The following is a 21,722-nucleotide window of genomic DNA, read 5'->3' on the forward strand; positions in this document are numbered from 1 at the left end:
GCAATAATTTCTCATGCTTTGGACCTCATTAAAACAAGACTAATACTCAAAGCAGTCATCCTATGCTACACACTGAGAGCTCTGAGAAGTATTGCAGACGTCGAAATATAAGGAGTACTCTCCACGCCAAATGAGATTATCAGAAAAATCCAAAATCAACTTCATAGTCCATCACCTAACAAATTCTGGTTATTCTATTATTTTGATAAGGATTCCATTTTCAAGTCACAATCAAAATATATCGACAAATGAAAGAGCAGATGAAAAAGCACGCCAAGTAATAACTTTCTTGGATGCTACTATTAAATAGTAGCAGAGTAGCTTAATTATTTTACCTTTCACGATGCTAAATTTGTACAGCTGAATTTAAGAATTAAGAGGACACTATACCCGCATGTGTATTGTGTTGTCTCCGTCTTACAAGAGCGTAACATATCAAATTATATATTATTATTATTATTATTATTATTATTATACAATGTATACAATTTTTATATACTCAACTCTCTTTAAAATTAAAATGTAATAAAAAGCTCATGAGAAGCCCTCCGTAATAATCTTACCTTTAATTTTAATAAGAGGTCAATTCGCTCTGATTTTAAAATTAACTGAGCTAAACGTGATCTGCTGTACGTACAATTTGATATGTTACGCTCTTGTAAGACGAATACAACACATGCGGGTATAGCGCCTCTTAAGGCAGTGTTGCAATAGTTAAGATCTATAAACAATCAAATAAACTTAGCCGTCAACTTACTTTCAAGGATGGTTTTGAATAAATAAATAAAAATACAGGCAATAAAACAGAAATAGAACGTTTAGTTAAAATTTTAAAGTAATATTTTGGTTCTTATTGACCACAGAGAGTAGAATTTTACGGATGGATTGGTGGATTACTAATATAAATAACAACACAAACGTGTTTTATAGTCGTTTATGTTAACTGTTTAAAGGAATCGTAATGATATAGATTAAAATGATCTCAGTACTCACTAATGACCTATGAACAGTCCCCTACCGGTCGTAATATAGTGTATACTAATTTATACTCATATATTACGTGTGCCGTGTCCGTGTGGCATACATTGTATTAATAAATGCTGAATTTTATGCAACAGATACTATTAAAACTTCCCCTCCCTTGAGCTCTTCATGAATGGTAGGTAACTTGAATCAGTGGTATTTCATCTAACCTCTTACTAATTGTGTAAATTGCCTGGCCATTAATAATGTAAAATATTCTGAAAAAAATAGTAGTCTGCTCAATATTTATGTTATGCGTATCAAAAAAAAAAAATTAAATTACGCCCCTAGAACGGAGTAAACTATAAGTAGTTGGAGTCGTTGGTTAATAATTGCTGACGCTTTGCTAAGGACTGCAAATGAGTCATTTGTCGACACTCAAGAATAAGTCCTAGGTACCTATATATTGTTTTAGTTAACTGAAACTTTGAGGGGAGATTGGGATTTGAGTGTTCTTAATTCGTATTGAAGATTGGATGGCGTCCATCAGAGCCTAGTAAATTAAATTTTGATTTATTTTGAGAGGTAAACTTCAATTTTCTAATTTTTGAACCAAGTGTTTAACATATCTTATATACATAGGAACATATCCCAAGAGTTTGTGAGATGTTTGTACAGTACTACAGTAGTACCTACAGGATCTGAATCTGTATCAAGAATGGCCTTATCATCATTAAATGTATGATATAGGTAGGTTTAAGTAAGTTTACCTTGTGGCGTAACTACGGGAGTACTTAACTTTAAGCACTCCCATGTTCTACGTCGTTGTAATTTCAAATAAATATATCTGTAGTTTTGATAATGTGATTTTACTTTTAAGAATTTATTATTATTATTTTTCTTATCTTATATTCTGATTATATTCTATTATCATTGTAGGTATTATAATCTTAAACTACAAAATGTCAATTTATAATTTTATTAACATTGTTTTAAGAGATTTAGCGGTAAAATTCTTGTCTTGGAGGTGCTGCCGCGGTGGCGGTAAATTGACTCATTTTACTGCTACCGCCACAGTGTGTGAGGAGTGGAGATCTACCTTAACTTAAGGGTTATAAGTATAACTTATAAACATACTCAATTCAAAAATATTATTAATAGTATCATTGACAATAAAAATGTTTACAGACAGAAACAAAATACACTACATTGTAAAATCAAAACATTTATCGCTCCGCTCACAATCTAAAGATGTTTTATAGAATCAACTGGCTTATAGAATGAAAATGAATGGCATCAATTCAATCACATTAAATAGAATTTCTGTAGTCCAAAATATCATTTGTAAACGTCATTTTGCGATAAAAGTTTCTAGGTAAAACCGATGTTTATATGTTGCTTATTTATATGTAATAAGCTATAATAGGTTTTATTAATTAATTGTTGAACTGTTATAGTTATTGCTAAAAGTTCTAAAATAAAAAAAAAGCTATAATAGGTAAGTATTAAGATTAACTAATTTTATCATCGATTGCAATGGTTATTCAATTCACGACGCAGCTAAAAGGTTATCGGGAGATAGCCGATGGAATTCATAGGTCTTCGACATCGTTAACAACACTGTAGGTAGTATGATGACTGACTCGTCGCATATGTTTCGTGCGTCAGATGCATTATTAACGTCTTGCCAGAAAGTTCTTTTTAGCTGGATTGTTTGAAAGTGTTCAGTTGAAGGGAAAGGGTTATTAATTAGTAATGGAGTATTCAGCTTGAGGTACTGTCAACGGACCAAGTCATTTTCTTGTCCTTAACCAGAATATTTAAGTCTTATCACTACAAGCTTGAACGAAATAAAGCCCAGCGTAAGGGAGCTAAAGTTAAGTTTGAACCTTATTTGTGAAATGCGATGAAAGAAAAGCAAAGTGTGCAGATTGCTTATGAAGTTTAAAGGTTCAGGGGAGGTTAGCAGTGAAGACAAAAATTCACCATACATGGGAATTAAAACTCACAGTGTCTCTAATGTTGTATGTGTACTATAAACAGTATAATATTCATAATAATAGGCCAATGAAGCAAATGAGGTGAGGCAGCCGTTTGTAAAATTATATTTGAGGACGTAGCACTACGGTGTGCGGGGAGTGCTGGTTGTCGAGTAAGACTAGATGTTTGTTTGTCCGTGTTGAATATTACTTTTGTGTTTGTGTCTAATAATAAAAGAGTAATTCTAATAGTTGTGGATTATTATATTTTTTGGTACCTTTCAAAAATATAGGTATACAACACTAGGTGAACTACAGTTGAACGACTGAAGATTGGAGACCCACTTTCAAAGCAGTGCACACACCAAGGAGGACTTATAGAAGTGCGTCTGACCAAAAATAATGTTCGTGGCACATAATGGCAGCTGCCGAGCTAATGTCGAATAAGTCCATTTGACTGAGGATATAGTGGCCTATCTGCAACGCCGCGCAATTGAAATTTTGTCTTTGAAATGCATTGAAAATTCGTAATAATTAAGAAGTACCTGTGTAGATATTATTAATTACTATAAATATTTGTACGTTTGTATATAGAATCAAAGTAGTGTTTAAAATACATTTTCAGTTTTAAATATTTTTTATCGACGACTTCTGCTATATTATACAGGGCATCTCAAAAATAACGGCATGATAGCGCAGAATAGTACTTTCCCATTGCACAAAAAACGTTCAAACTTAACTTTAGCCCTCTTATTCTGGTTGAAGGCAAGAAAATGACCATGTCCGTCGACCGCACCGCAAGCCGATATACTTCAATACCATACTATATCCAGTTACTATTCGTTTATATCGTCGTGTTCGTTTTTCTGTTGTTTATCGAGTACTTTTAAGGGTAGCAACTCACTTCCCAAGAGAGTGATGTGGTGACCGCGAGAATATTCTCTATATTTCACCGTAAACACTCGAATATTCTGAAACAGTCATGCCACGTGGCAAGTAATACGGGATGCCGTCACAAGAATGTTCTGGGGCGCTCGACTGAGCGCGCGCCGTCCGTTGCCGCCTCGCGAACATTCTAAATTCTCCATCTTTACTAGTTTACACCTGCAGCCAGTTGGCCGGTATTTCTCCGTATAATATTATAATGAAAAAGAAGTATGCTCAACACGATCCGCATTTTCGTCCTAGTTCACGCATGTGCATCGCCTTGTGTTTTTGAGTATTCTGCATTATATAATAATAAGATTAAAATTATATATGTTATATCAGCTTGAGTTTATTGTTGATTTTATAATATAATATAACTATTAACTTATACGTAGGTTAGGCTCTTTAAACAAATATGAGAAATCTTAATATTGAGAAAATTTCATATTCCAATTTTGGAAACATTTTAACTTCAAATATAAAAAAAAAAATATTCCTCACGCATTTTCGATATTTTTGGATTGCTTAATTTTTATAAAATTATAAGAATGACTCATATGGAATATGATTACATTTTCAAGTTTTTTGATTTTGATGGATGAAATATCTTTAAGCACCGCTTATAAAAAAAAAAAATTAAAAAATACATTAGTTAAAGTTTACAAAACTCATTAAAATCATTAAAATTTTTGAGTTTTTTGTTGTTAAGTACTCACAAATACACATGCCACCTAATTACAATTCCATGAAATGAAATATGTAAAGTAATTTGTTCAGTAGATACCTTTAACTCATTACTTTTCAATTGTTATCGATGTCTACACTAATGTAGATAATTGCATTGCATTAATTGATTTTTATTTAAATGGTAATTTAAATAATTTAATTAAATTCTTGTTTTCGTTTTCAGTTTAAAGCCTATGTAAATAATAATGAGTATTTTGTGTGTATATTAGTGTATACTACTATACCTACTTTTAAAAAGTAAACAAAAAGCCAACACTGAACACATGCACATAGCACATTAATATGTTTAATGTAGTATATGTACATCAATTTCTCTGCATAAATACTAACGAGTTAATTCATTCATACCCACATGTTCCTAATTTTGGGCATAGTCCATGTCTACCTAGACATACTAAGTGTTATTTTTTTGGAACCACGTAAAATTTTCGGTGTTGTTGACAATCGATACGTACGTTGTGTGGCCGCGAATCTGGAGTCAGGAGTTCTCTGTACGATCGAAAACCAGATTATTCCAAACGTCTGCAATCATGGATGCCTGCTATCAGCGCCTGACATATAATTTAAAGCATATATTGACACAATATTTTGTTTAAATGTCGAATTCATCAGTGTCAGCCTGCCACACCACACCAAAGGCCCCTGCAGCAAAATTTGAAAAAAAAAATTGATTCCAGTTATCATACTAAATTTATCCGCACATAAATAATAAATGATTAATATACTATATTTTATTATTTTACCGCAGTCTGCATTGGTCAACTAAACATTATTATTTAGTAGACAGGCTGACATTGGACGTTGTTTATAAATACCTCGATAAATACCTATACGTCTAATAATATGTCAAGTAAAAAATAAAAACGGTATAAAAACCATGCACGTACAACAGTACAATGGCAGTATATTTTAAATATATTTAATAATTCACTCATTTTTTAATACAAAAATGGTATTAGTTAATGGTAATATTAAAAAAATCAATATATACTAATTCATTAAATATGTTAACTTTGATAAAAAAAAAATATACATGTACATTGAATAACGTTAAATTAAAAACAATAACAATACTTTATAATAATAAAAGTTATAACATTACAATAGTTCCTTTACATGCGGCATTCGTACTAATAAATATAAATACTATTTAAATTATTGACATATTAATGATTCTTGTTATCTTAATAACTATTACTACATAACATATTTGTGTATAGTATATTATATTATTGTAGTCGGTTGGTAATAACTGTTCCTGATAATTATTGTTACCTACTCGGTTTATAAACGGAATTTATTATTATTAATATAATTTTACGTCGGTACCAATAACTACCTTTATATACTTATATTTTTTTATAGTTAACATATTTTTAGAAACAACATACTATTTTAAAATCAAATTATAGTCATATTTTTGTAAGACTTCTATATTATAAAATAATAATCACCCAATTTTAGTGTCTTGTAATATTTATCTCGGCGATTAGGTATCGAACGATGAATGAAACGAAATAGGTATACAATCAAATCATACATAGTAAATAAACAGCTATTTGTGTTCGTCATGTACTCATGTGTAGAAACTCATCTTTCAATTCTTCATATTGTATCCAGTTTATTGTTTTTGGAAATCTATAGATTAGACGTAAGAAATGAATCAACCAAATACAAGTATAATAAATAAATTATACTTTATTTTTGTTTTAAATAATCATAGCTATAATGTTATAAATAAAATACTTCTTTATATATTTTAGAATAAGTTTCTTTATGTGCCATAATATCTATGTATTAGTAAAGGTCAATAATATTAGCTAAATAGTTTTCAATAGTTCATATTATTATTATAGTTATTACTTATTAATATTAAGTCTACAAGCGTAATGATACATTTTAATAGCTTAATGTAATTAACTAATAAGGCTTATGTTGTACTAGGTATATCTAATGGATAATAATAGACAGATAAATACAATTCAATAGGAACGACAGTAAGAAAATAAAAATGAGTATGATTTTGAAACCTAATATAACTGACAAGTTAATGATGATTTTATATTTCTGTATAACATTTTTTTATTAAAATAATTTAGTTGTCGCATTGCGTACCTACCTACAAGTTCTGTATACCTGTTGGTGCGACTACCTGCCACATCATTCGTAAATTCGTAATACTGAAAATACGCAGCACGGATAATACTTATAATTATTCATGGCGATTTATTAACACAAGTCACTATAGTAAAAATAAAATAAAGGAAGTCACTCAATGTATACGAAAAACGATTTTGAGCGGAAACGGTATGTGCATTGTACACATATTATTTTTAGGATGCTATAAGAACAACTTATGAAGAACCTTGCATTTGATGTTCAAGCCTCAACTATTTTTATCAAAAATGTTATTAATTTTTAGTTAAAAAATAATTTGGATAATATTTTCAAATTTTTTCAATATTTAAATCTCAAATGCTTAGAAACAAAACTGGTGACTATAGGTTTCTTAATTATGATTAGAAAAACTTAAGTTGAACGTAGTTTTAAAATGTCAAGTTATTTTTATTGACAAATTGTATCATACATTAATGAAAATAAAAATGAAAAATTCGAAAATTCAAATACTGATGACAGTGTAACTATAGCACAAAAAGAAGCAAAATATTTTGAAAATTTCATCATGTCTAGAAAATATAACTTATTAGTGTAAAATTCAAGTTGCCACCATTATTCATTTTTTAATCAATTTTGTCACAAACTGGTGCAACATAATTCCAGTTTTTTTTGTTATTCCCTGATTATTTTGTAGTGCTAGAAATTTAATGTATGACTCTTCAAAATATTAATTAGATAGAATTTTCTACCAGAATCCACCCTTGAAGATGAAGATGAAACATTTATACTGTTCCAAAAGCAAAAATGTATTGACTTGTGACGGATAAAAAAAAATTAGAATCGAAAAAAACACACATCATTGTGTACCAAAACATTCATCGCTCCACTTAAAAGTCTAAAATTAAGGTAGGACACGAATGTTCATTAGAACATTATTTTTCGTTGAAGGGCAAATGTACACTTGAAAAGGAGATTAAGCAAATTAAATATATTCATATTAATTAAAAAGGTTAATAAGTTATGCATACTTTGTAATTAGTTTTCTAGTTTTATAAATCAATATGAAATCATACATTCACAAATGTTTTTTTAAAATCAAGTCCGTAGGTAGGTAGAAAAGGGTAGTCGTGATTTCTAGAACAATGCGGTTAATAGTCGAGATGCCAGGAAAGTACCTTCCACATTAATTATTTTTATGTATTAGATATTTTGACTTAATTTTTAAAAACGTATACATTTGTTTGTTGTTTGTTGATCAATTGCAACAGTTTTACAGAAATTAACAAAACGAATAGATATAGATAATCGAATCTCAGTTTTCCAACTCTAAAGCAAAAAAAAATCTAGTTGTTATTAATAATGTTGAGTTTATACTCTGAGAGACGAGAGTTCATTGTATTTATTTAAATACGCTTTTATTTTAAATGCTATTTAAAACTTTTTATTGAAAACAATATTGAGCAAATACCCGGATGGCCGGATGTTAATACTATATACCTGTTTGGTTTAGGAAAATTATTGTTCAATAATATAAATAACAAACTCGGTTGATTGTTGAATATGTAAGTTATATATATACAAATAATTTCTGTACAACTTATAGTTAAATCAATTGTATTATCATCGTGTATTACCCAAACATACAAATAAAAGCCTACATTATTTTTTGTAATTGAAAAAAATATATTAATATACAATACGAGTTATAGGTAGTTACGTATGTATATATATATTAACAATTAGAGTTCATAATACTAAAAAAAGCGATTTAAATAAATTCCAGCTAGACTATAGATTAATTTTTTAATTACTATACCTAGGTATTTTCACATTTGAATACAGATTAATAATGAATCAGTCTGTTAAACGTGCTTATGTCACAGAATCAGCATGACTGTAGCTTATATTTAGTTATGAACGGTTATTTTTTATTATGAAAATAATATAACACTTTTATCTATATTTTGGGTAGGCAAACATTAATAAAATTGCAGTACCTACCTAAGTTAATATAGACAGGTTTAATATTATAATGCTACCTGTAGTAACATAATTTATCAGCACTAATTGCCGATTGGCGGAAATCATACTTTTCTGTTACCTGTGTTGACTTTACATTGTACTAACATTATACGGCTGTATAACGTTGATGGATTATACAATACTATTAAATATTAATGTCTAGGTGACTAAGTACTAAGAATTAGGACCTATATTATAGGCCATCAAGCGTATACATTTTACTAAATGTGCAATATTCGTAATTTCTGTAAATTAATGGTTTTAGTTTGGAGACAAACAATTTTAAGTCATTATGAACAACAATTTGTGCGGACGTTATACGGTATATAATCATAATGTCGAGTGTTCGACAAAATATTTGAACAGAATAAATGTGATACATTAAATAAACGCCAACACAGAAAAACAAAAAGTATGGTTTCATTGGTTTCTAATAAATATATTGCATGTTCAACAATGAAACAAGCATTTCAGTATTTTAATTGTATTTATACAATTTTTAATATACATTATACATTAATATATATTATATGCATCTACCATTCTTAACAAAGAATGCACAAGCTTAAAATTATATAACATTAATACATATAGGTAATTTAATTAAAATTGTTCCATTTTGAATCTCTACTTTCATATTTTTATTTTGGAACTGTTTTATTGATTACATTGAGTAATTTTGACCTTTATACTTTACCATAAAATGTATTATGATGTAGAGCATGCCGGACAATTGGATTTAGTTTGTTCTTTCACATAATCTTGTACATTAAAAGATCCTTTTTTTTCTATACCTGTTTTTTTGAAAAGTAACTCCCTAAAATTGTAAATGCAATATACATATTATAATATGAAAAAGATAACGGGTTTCGGGTATACGATACACTATCATAATTATTCATGTAATATATTGTCTAATTTTTCTTAATTACATACATTTTTAGTAATTTTTCATTCATAGGTATATGTATAATAATTAATAATTATGTTAATATACCTTGCAACAGCCATAAAAGCGATTTCGACATTAAAACCAGATTTAGCAGAAGTCTCCATAAAAGTGACTGAATATTCCTTGGCCAATTGTTCTCCGTCTTCTCTTTTCACCATTCTATCGTTTAGACTGCAATCAGCTTTATTTCCTAAATAAAATTAATCATTTTTTTAAATTTAAGTACAATGCAAATCAATAAGTATTAATACTAAATAGTATTATAATTAAGTTTGGATATGTATATATATATATGGATATACCTATTAACATTATGACTACTTGATCATTTGCATAATCTCGAATTTCGCTCAACCACGCTCGTATGTTGTCAAAACTTACTTTATTAGTTACATCGTACAAAAGTAAAAGTGCTGTAATACAAACGAACATTAGATAATAAATTATTTACCGTACACATTATACAATTTATGCAAGCAGTATGCTTCTCGAATTCAAATAAAAAAATAATTAATGAGAAATTTTATTAAATAGTATTATAGTTTAGAATAGGTAACTATTTTAATGCGGAAAGATTTAAGAAAATATGTGGCAAACACATGCGTACTTATGAAATAGGTACATATTGTGTTGAACAAATTACATTTAGAAATTTGTATTGGTAGTTATTAATTTTCAGAAGTATATAACCGTACATTTAATAATAATTGATAAATTGAATAATAAATAAACACAGATATACCTACTTAAATTGGAATTTAAAATATTGTGTCTAGTTCTCCTCATCGTATAAAAAACCTAATTCATAATGATTTTTCAAGTTTGTATTTGAAATTTAATAAAGCTGTGAAATGTTGAAGCTATATTACATTATATACAGTTACATAGTTTACACAGTATAACTCAGTATAAGTCATATTATGGATGAGTGTTTTTTAGTCAGATCAATATGTTATATTGTTATTGTGTGGTAGGTATACTAAATAAACATCAATATTTTATATCACGTAGAACTTATACCTTATATATATTCCATAAATTTAAAACCCTTATGACATGTTATTTTGATAATTTATTATTATAATATTTCTATTTTCAAAATATTAAGTAAGTATGTATTTGTTTCCAATAAATAATAATTATATTATACTAATAAAAAGTAATATTAGTAAAAAAAATATGTACTTCAGAATTTTTCAAGAGAACTAATATTCCAGGTTTTTTTTAAAAAAGGATTTATATTTTTTAACTTGTAACTAAAGTATAGGTACATACAAGCTATAATTTTAGCTTTTAGCTATTATTTTGAACCAATGACATGGGATTATATTTATTTAATTTCATTATTACTCCACCTGTCTCTAAATTTTTAATTTTTGATTTTTATTGATATGTTTATATCTCTTTAAATTTCAAATGGTTTTACATAATATATTATAGATACCAGTTAAATATACAATTTTAATTAAATAATACAATTTCCTAAGCTGCATATGCTGCCTCCGTTTGACAAATGAAGTAAAAGGAAAATTTCAACAGTTCCAATTTTGTGTTGTTCGTATTAATATTTGAGTAAATTAACCTAATATCAAAGAGGAGGTACGAAACTATGAACATCATCTGTGCTCTCCTGTTGTTTTTTATAATATTTACATTTTTAAGCGAGTTATGATTATTTAAAAATTTTAATAATTCACATTACTCATAACTTGCTTAAAATGATATCATATCGTAAGAAACCAACAACTTAACACAAATAATGTTCTTACTTTTACTCTAATATTCAACTTAACAACACAAAATAAGATCTACTGAACGTAAATTGTGGACATTATGCGTTAGTAAGACGGAGACAACTCATAAGGTACGACGTGCTCTTAATGTATGAAGTATATTATCATATCCGTTTTTAATTTTTTAATTATTTAGTTAACATCAATATGATTACTTACCATGAGCATCTCTATAATATGCATGGGTTACGCTTCTAAATCGTTCTTGACCCGCAGTGTCCCAAATCTGTAGCTTAACTTTGGAGTCGTCGACAGATATAATTTTATTCTGAAACAGATAATTGTTGACTGTGTTTTAATTTTTAAAGTAAAAGTACAAACCACATGTTCTCAAAAAAAAAAAAATAATAATAATAATAAATATATATAGGAGAAAAAAATGTAATTTCATTAGTCATTAAAAATATTTAAACACATCAGCTACGTTATCCAACTGTTATTATTTGACTTTGCCTCGTGTACAGTATATAATGATCTTAAAATCGCGATAAATGATCAAGGTACAGGTGCTTCTCCTGGTTATTCATAGTTCAGAAAATAATAATATTAATATAAAATACGTCAATTTTATATAGGGTACCTGCAACTACAAAATGAGTTACCACATGTTCACAGCAACTGTCTAAATAACACCGTCTACCTATATGACCGCGAAGCGGCGTCTACATTATCTTAACACACGTGCCTGTTGTATTATAATTTTATTTTATTATATACGGGTTGATTAAATTTTTTGGGTCAAGTACAAATTACTATTATGATGATTTAAGTAATCATAATATATTCATAATATTCGCCGTCGGTAAAAAAATAGTATTTATAGATGAATAGTCTTTATATCCATTTGCATGCTAGACGATCAATGATTTAACAAGATCCGAGACCGATCGTCGTTCTCACCCTGAAGTCTACACCAACGGTAGAAATATAATTGCCACCCAAGAACATATCGTCCCTGAAACGGACCAACAGGCAAGTCTTCCCAACTCCGGAATCGCCGAGTACCATCACCTAAAAACCAAATATTGCAGCAGTTAATACTAAATAAACTAATCAAAATCATATTATTTTATGAGGAGAAGAACACGGCCCAATGGTTTTGGAAAAGTGTAGAAAGGTATAGTTAACCTATACATATCGGTATGTTTAGTGTAACAGTAACATACAACTAGTGTTTACATCGCAATTACTATGTGTCGGCAGGGTTAAAGTTATAACTATAGTAGTATAGTATTATGGTTTATTGTATATTAAGGAATACATTTATAATAATTAATGATAATACATTAATACATAATAATAATGTATTATTATACTACACACTTGATATTTTACATACTCAAAGACGGTCGAAAGCCCTCAGGGTTTGAAAAATGGTTGTGAATACCTACGACCAAGTGTAATTGGGAGCTGGAGATCCATCCACTTAGTTATAACAGGAATTTAACTTTACCTAAATATGTCCTATTGTACATTTAAGGACTTATAATATGTAAAATTGATAATAATGATTTTACTGCAATGTTTCGTATAATACCTATATAACTACTATACATTTTATGAAAAAGCATGGTTTTGTGTAATAGCTTGTTAGGCTAATTGCATGTCAAAATAAAGTTATTGGATAGGTAGTCGTAGTTATAAAAATACGTATTCAAGGTACTGAAGATCCATAATATTATATAATATTAGATAATGGATACTACTTTCCACAATTTAATATATACACAGGTTCTTATTATTTTTAATTGTTTCAAGACAATTTTATTACGTTATCATTTAAGATAAATTGGATACCTACTTCATTTTAAAGTTATTATAAGTTATAACATGGTTGATTCAACGTCAAAATTATTTAGCATCCAAAACTGATTAACATATCTAGAACAAAGTTCCTTTATAAATACATTCACCTATAGTGTGTTTTCAGTCAATGATAAAGATGTTACATTGTTACGGACACAACTAGACTGTATCAATGAAATTGAAACGTCTGTAATAATAAACATTTTGAATAACTTCTCTCTAGCTATTATTTGTTGAACAAATAACAATCGATATTTTTGTAATGATAAAAACGTACATTTTGCGTATCAATAACAGCAATATTCAGATATTATTCCATATTATTTTGAATTTCGAGAATAAATAATGAATAATCATAAATATCTTACACACATTTTGTGGGTATTGATAATTAATTAAACCTATTTATATTCAATTGAAATATTTATGAGCCCTTAAGTCATATTATCCAGATCAACAAAATAAAATGAGTTAATAAAGATTACTTTATTATTTAATTAAAAAAACAGACATAAAGGTATAATACTAGTAGAGTATTCAATAAGACTAATTATAAATATCTCAATTTATTAATATTGGTTTAAAAATTTAACATTATGATTTATAAGCATTTAGCTTTACGTGGTTTGTTTGTTACTGTTATTATTATTATTATTATTTTTTTTTTTTTTATTATTCTTGTATTTCGGGTTTCTCCAAGTAATAGTTGACAAACAATAATTTCTGTTAAAATCTCATTAAAAGAATAAAAAAGTATCAATATTTTAGTCATATATAATACTATATAATTATAATTATATACTCCAGGTTTCTAATTTATTAAATATGCCAATAGTTTATTGTGCATCGTTAATTTATTGTTTTTAAGAAATGTATAGTTTTCGGAGTTTTCCTAATATTTAACTCGTTATGGATGTATAAATTTAAAAACATGTCAATTAGGTAGGTCACAAAAGGGTATTAGACTTGTATAGTTGATCATCTACTTTGCAGTTATAAATTATAAATAACAAAATGTGAAACACAACACCTGCGGACGACGGCACTTTGTGGGATGATACTATTAGTATAGACTCCAAACAAAAATTGTCCGCATAAATTAAACATTTTTTATTACAAGTCACAAAAATAAAAATTTAATAAACTCAATTTTTGATTTTATTTTTTTATGTTAAGTTTATTATATGCCTTGTTATTGGCAGACACGTGGAGTTGTACGTTATAGTTGTTGTATGTTAGAAAACTATGCTCGTAGGTTATGGCCCGACGCAAACAAATTGTTTAAAGAATTATTATTATTGAGGTCTGAATTAACTTTCAAGTTGTCCTGATGGATTATCAGATATCATACGCAATACACATTATATTTATATAAGTATATGTATTATGTATGTATAATATATGACGTGTAAATAATATGATTATATGAAGCTTTTCTTAACATATTCAATGGAGTGTATTTCAGAGGGATTACCGTCACACCAGCGGTGAATAAAAGGTACGATCTTGATAAGTCATATCAATAGAATCTAGATAATCTAGAGAATATTTGAAAAATGAGTTGGAAATTTTAAGTTCTACGGTGGACGGTGGACATCAGGGTAAGCATATTAAATTCGGTACATGGTGGAATACACAAATTTTGTCCGGAATATCCAAGAAAATAAATTCAAGTAACAAAGAAACCATACAACTATAACACTGCAGCTATGCCAATACCCACATGTTTATTTACACCCCTTAATAATAAATGATAATATTATGTTAGAAATAAGATGTGTTGCAGTCTATAAATTATAGTATATAAACATCGTCTAAATTGAAAAATAATAATAGAGAGATTTCACAGAAAATATTTTAAACAGAGTTTAAAGTATATTGTGGGGTCACCCCTCACCAATCCAACTATCGTACATTTTAAAAACAAAGAAAATGTATACACTATACCTATATTACCTATAGGTACGTTAAAAGTAATACTAAGTAATTTCTTATACATTTTAAATTATTTAAATTAATTAAATACGCTGTAACAATTAAAGATAATATGTTAAACAAAAGCACTGATGTAGGTACTTGTTTTTAAATTTTTTGAAACAATGATAAATAATTGCGTATGAATACCTATTCTGAGGTTGAATTATTTGAAATAGTGTCACCAAGTTTTGATTAAAAACGTTCCAGTATTTGCTTCACCTTTAACTTGTCGTTTTAATGCAGTTTTCTAAAAAACTATTGGGAAGATAAAAATATCGAAGTGCCATCTTTAAAGTGCCATCTGTGCTCAATTTTTGATCTATATAGTGAGGTGGCAAGAAACTTTTAGAACTTTTATACTAACCGTAAAAGTATTATAACCAATAAAAATAATAAATCATTGTAATACCATTAGCTTCCCCTGCTCTGTTCCGAATACAACATGTCAATTTATTAAAGAACCTTTTAGTTTAATAACTTAGTTGCTTTAATTAATAATTATGAAAATAAATAATTTAAAAACAAAACTTTAACTTTAATTTAATTTAAGATATAATATACTTTTAAAAAGTTTCAGAAATTTTGAAAAAAATTTGCATAACAAATAAAACGTATTTTATGTAGAAATTTACAATATGACACATTTTAGAAAGCAACCAAAAAAAGAAGTAGTAGTAAGTAAAATACTGAATCATATATATAATAATAGTCAGCACTTGTTTTTAAAATAATTAAAACCCTTCTCGGGTTCACCTGCTGCAGTCTACATGTCTACTCTTTCCGTTCAAACCGTCGGTGCTTATTATAACCCAAAGTCCCAAACATACCTATGAATATTATAATATAATGTTAAAACTACGTATTTAATTAAATTAAATGTAACTATATAACATAATATGTGCTTATGACTGCGAGTGCGTAAATTAATACCATCAAAGACCTTATACTACGATTAATCATACATGCGACACAATTAACTCTATATCATGAGTTTTTTACTTACTTTAAAGAACCAATCACAGATGGCATCGGGATGCGGTTGAAATGTCGTTCTCTGCGAGCTCTTGCATGCGGCCGCTTTTTGCCGTAAAGTCGACGACGAAGACGACGCGGCTGCCGCGGCGGCCGCCACGACGCTGGCCCAACCGTTCGGACACTGCTTCTCCGGCTCGTCCTCCAGATTGGCGGATGTTCTTCGCTTGGACACGATCCGTCGCTCGAACACCCGATCGGTAGACGACATCGTACGTGATATTAGAAAATAATTGTCGACGCGATGTAAGTATTATTGTAATTTGAGGACGCGACGCAGTCGTTTCACTGCACTTTTGCGAACATTTCGCGCCCGCTTGCACACTAGGTATAAAATATTATAATTTATAAGCAACACTTACACGATCATTTTTCGAAAAGGTGAAAAAATAACGGTCGAGTCCTCAAGTACGACGACGACGACGACGACAAAGACAATGCCGAGCGAGTCTACGCGGGCTATACGTATTGTGTGGGCCTTCAATAAGCGACAGCGGTGGCGTCTGACGACACATGCGCTGCTGGCGGCACGCGAACTGTTGCGACTATATCTGAACACTTGTGGCGCGCGCGGAAACTTTTCAACCAGCGTCCCTCCATTCCGCCCGCCACCGCGTGCGCGCGAGCGTGAGCGTACATAAAGCGCGCACACGTACACACACGCATCGCATTTCACGATACGAACTTTTCGCCAACGGCGCGAGCGAGCTTATGGCTTTCCCTGGCGTATCCATAGTTACCGTCTGGGGGCTAATGATGCGCGTCTCGTCGCGTATATCTATCGCTCGCGGGTACATCACGTTATTATTGCGACTATTATACTACGTATAATGTATAATATACTACGCACGCGTTACGTAACGTCGAAAATTCGTAGTATATTATTATTAATACAAATATAATACGACATATACGCATCGGTGAAGTCGGCAATAATGGCCACGGAAAGAATGATGGCCAAATTGAAACGGGCTTGTTTCGTGAAAATCGTCTTATAAAAAAAAAGGGACAATAGTTGATTCATTTTAGACAAAATTTTTTTTTTTTACCCATGAGTAATTTCAACTAACAAATAGATAATATTGGTATTATTATCTATCATTATTATCTATTTTAATTTGTGATTCCGAGCCTAATATAATTTAAATACAAATTCGTAGCTCGAGCGTAAATCCAACATATTATTATAATTCAGTGGCGTCATTTCAGTTTTCAATAGAGGGGGGGGGGAAGTTTTGACCGACCCGGAAGATTAAAACAAAATCTACCATACTATGATATACTTTTTTTGTAGCACGTCGGTTTTTAGCCGCTCCGCTCATTTCTTTTTTTAAGACATATTTTGTCCATATTAAAATATTAATGTGAACACAAAAAAATGTTTAATTTTTTTGTGTCCATATTAAAATATTAATGTGAACACAAAAAAATGTTTAATTTTTTTGTTTGTAGAATAAGGTACCTACTCAGCAAAATTAACAAAATAGTAAATACAGAATAGTTTACCACGTGTCCACGTAGTAATACAGACTATCACCAAGTTAACTGAAGTCTGAGATCAATGATAAATAAAAGTGCCAATCGGTTGTTGTTTTTAGAATTTGTATTAATTTTAGATTTTAGAAGTATAACTACACGGGATTATGATATTAATTATTATTATTATTGTTGTACATACAACAATATTATGTTCCTTTTACTTCAAAAAACACACATGCACACACAAATACAAACATACATGCACGTCCCCCTATGTGTCTAAACACTCTAAACATACATGTATTCCAACTATCAATTATTAATTAAAAAAGTATTGTTGTGTCGATAATTTCTTAGTACACTGTTTAATATTTTTTGAAAATATTATAAAAATAGGCATATTTTTGCTCTAATAAAATATAATAATGGTTAAACGGCAACAACCGTGCACCGGCCCATCGGGCTACTTTTAATATCAGACAAGGCCAAATTCCCACCTCCCCCCAATTACACCACTGTTTTGGTTTCATAGGATCATAATAAAGTTTAAAATCATGATCCCGAATGACGAATCTAAATAATCATTAGTCAGTATACTTTAATAACGTGTGCTTGATAACATTATAATATTACTTTTTTAGTACTTCCTTGAATCTCCAACTCTGTTTACTAATTTATAAATTATTTGGTTTTAATAAACCGCATAATTAATATGGATTAATGGATTAAACTCATATTAATTTGCTAAATACACAAGAGGTAGATTAAAAACTGATGTAAAATATAAATCTCCGAAGTTTAAGGGGATACGTGAGTTGGCCCCTTATCATTAAAAATATTATTTCGCCAAAAAGTGAGTTAAAAAATATTTTTTTGTGGACCCGTTTTTCCTGAACATATATTTCTTCGGCCGTTTTTACCTAGATTCATACATATCATACCACCCAATGCCTATATATATATACATATGTATGTATACGAGGTAAAATATGTTTCGTTTAATATTGTTTAATATTATATGAACTAACCGAAATTAAGTGCTGATATAGTGCGCTGTCGTATCTGATGTACATCCAATATACCTCTATTATTGTTAGTTATATTATGTGTGTGACGTCCACAAACTCTTTAGTCTTTATAGGAGGGTCCAAAAGGAGTGTGATATACATACCTACCTACTCTGCAGCCAGTAACTTAATAATCGAACTATAATTGTGAGAAATGCGTTGTCCAGCATAATAATATTATTATTGTATACTCGGATACCCAGTGAACACAGTACGTATAATATACGTGTATACTAAGGATAATATTGGTGTATATATATACGTAATTAATATTCGTATAATATACGTTAATACTACATGTATTATTGGTTGATGATCGAACTTAAATCGATTTACGTGTAAGAATATACGAATATATTAGGTTTAAAATACGTTGATACATATTCGTATATTTTTCGTGGTAAAACTACGTTTAATTAACGTCGATCATACGTGTATTATTGGTTGGTAGAACTTACATCGATTTACGTGTAAGGATATACGAATATATTAGGTTTAAAATACGTTGATAAATATTCGTATATTTTTCGTGGTAAAACTACGTTTAATTAACGTCGATCGTACGTGTATTATTGGTTGGTCTAACTTACATCCAGTGGCGTCATTTGGGGGGGGGGAACTGGGGCATTTTCCCCAGTCTAGTATTTACATCAACCTAAAGTCGGCATATTTACCAACACCAACCCTCCCCCCCCCCATCCTTAGGCCCTTAACCACTATAGTATACTGTAGTATACGGCACTATGCTATGAGAATCTGAGTGAAAAAAATTTTGAGTCAGAAAAGTAGTGAAAAGTTGTCCTAGTCTAATAAAAACTGAAATGACGCCACTGCTTACATCGATTTACGTGTAAGGATATACGAATATATTTTTAACACGAAACCCGAAACCCGCAAAAAATTTTAACAAGTTTTTAACACAAAATCCGAAACCCGCAAAAAATTTTACCCGGCTTTTAACACGAAACCCAAAACCCGAAATATTTTAACACATTTTGACTCCCTGGGTAAAACTAGGTAGGTAAATTTATACCAAAATACACGTATATGATATACGTATCATATCCACGAAATTTATACCAAAATACACGTATATGATAAACGTATCATATCCCAAATTTATACTACTATTATTATAATTTATACGTATTTTAAACGTAATTTATACGTTGCTAACTAAATAAATATACTCGTATATACACTAATTATAAACATATTTTTAGCCACAAATATAAACGTATTTTAAACGTTGAATATACGTTAGAATTTACGTTTATTACACACATAATATACGTTGAATATCTATCTTTTGACCCAAAAATATCCATGATTTCTACTTATCATCAACTAAATATATTCGTTTATTATACGTAACTTAGATTATGTGTATCCGTATATTATACGTTTAATATATGTATATTTGTTTACTGGGTATAGGTGGGTTTTTAGTTTTTTCTAAAAGGGTCTCACAGCAGTTTCCTTATAGTATTATACTATTATTACACTTCATGCAGTAGTGTATTACTATATCCATAATATGACAACGTATTACATTATTACATTGTGTATTTGTGTATAGTGTATATATATAGTAATATAATACGTTATAAATCGTTTACGTGACAAACTCGAATAAAATGTCCACAGAATGACCGTTGCTACCTGCTACATCATTTTACAGTGCAGTCGTGGTAGACATTTTTGAGTGGCAGGTATAAATGTATAATTATTAATTTATATGGTAATATGGTATAAGTAAGAATTGAAAAAAAACTTAATCAGTTTGTGGAGCTTTTAAATTTATGTTTTAAACAAATTACATGGGTAATATTCTCGAGAAAAAGGTGCAGAGTTTTGTGTATCATATGGTTTATAAATGTTCACCTTACCCCTGATGTGCATCGACCAATAGGACCGATGTATGTAATTTACATGTTTATAGAATGGATATAATACACGTGGTTAAAACATATCAATATTTAAAAATTCGTACAACAAAATATTGCGTATAATAAATTATATAGAATACTTGAACATATTTTATGCTGTATGTGTTATATTACTATGGATAGTCAAACATTCATTATTTATGCATTATGCATCACTCCCAACACGCGTTATAGTCAAGGAATCTCACTGACCGGACAGATTTTCTGGGTTAACAGACAATAGTTATAATACGCGAGGAGATATTATATTATTATCAGTCATCGTGCCTGCTTTGAAAAATCATATTAACATATTAAAACTAGTCTAAAAAAACGTTTCGCATTACTCCTATTCTAATTCTGTATTGCAACTTTCAAACTTTTAATTATTATTTAATTACATAGTATAGCTATCATAGGCGGTAATCCTTTCTTTTTTAATGGGGGGGGGGGAGTACTTCAATGCGAGCAAGGGACTTACATCCCACATAACTAATAAGCTGTCTGTTGTGCCCCTCCCCCCCCGATTTTCACAAATCGTAACTCGCCCCGTTAATTTCACTTCATTAACATATGCCGATACATTGATGTAATGAAATTTATAATTCATTTTGAATGTCATTCAAGTATGACGGGAGTATATTACGTTATATATAATAATATATTAGTATATTATATAAATACATAAAAAAAAATGATGGTACCTATAATACCATTTACTTGTTGGGTAGTTTTATTACCGATTTGATGCAAGTTTTTAAGATTTTTTTAAATAAGAGTGTAAAATTCTTAGTTTCTAAGGAAATATTTGTGACATAAAATACAAAAACTTATATTTTCATATTTGCCGTATACCACTATATTTTTGGAAACAAATCAATAATTATTATCAGACGAAATTATAGGTATACCACTATGCCAACTAAAGTGCA

General features: G+C 29.4%; 1 protein-coding gene across 7 annotated transcripts in view; it reads right to left on the reverse strand.

Annotated features, from left to right (window-relative positions):
* Positions 1-605: 605 nt before the first annotated feature.
* Positions 606-21,722, reverse strand: part of LOC111041971 (ras-related protein Rab-37-like) — a 28,469-nt gene continuing 7,352 nt past the window's right edge. The window contains exons 1-8 of one of the 7 annotated variants that reach the window (XR_002605383.1): positions 16,288-16,877; positions 12,402-12,512; positions 11,661-11,769; positions 10,011-10,121; positions 9,754-9,898; positions 9,454-9,573; positions 5,072-5,258; positions 606-4,166 (exon numbers count right to left, since the gene is read on the reverse strand). Coding sequence is in view for 5 of the 7 variants with exons in the window: in XM_022326440.1 (XP_022182132.1) it covers positions 9,465-9,573; positions 9,754-9,898; positions 10,011-10,121; positions 11,661-11,769; positions 12,402-12,512; positions 16,288-16,527 (825 nt within the window). In the remaining 2 variants the exon portion in view is untranslated. Of the gene's footprint in view, positions 4,167-4,224; positions 5,259-5,968; positions 6,255-9,453; positions 9,574-9,753; positions 9,899-10,010; positions 10,122-11,660; positions 11,770-12,401; positions 12,513-16,287; positions 16,892-21,722 lie in introns of those variants that run through there. The other 6 variants (XR_002605384.1, XM_022326440.1, XM_022326439.1 and 3 more) reach the window with 6 other exon arrangements.

The sequence above is a fragment of the Myzus persicae genome, unplaced genomic scaffold (assembly GCF_001856785.1).
Source record: "Myzus persicae strain clone G006 unplaced genomic scaffold, MPER_G0061.0, whole genome shotgun sequence".
Taxonomy (NCBI): domain Eukaryota; kingdom Metazoa; phylum Arthropoda; class Insecta; order Hemiptera; family Aphididae; genus Myzus; species Myzus persicae.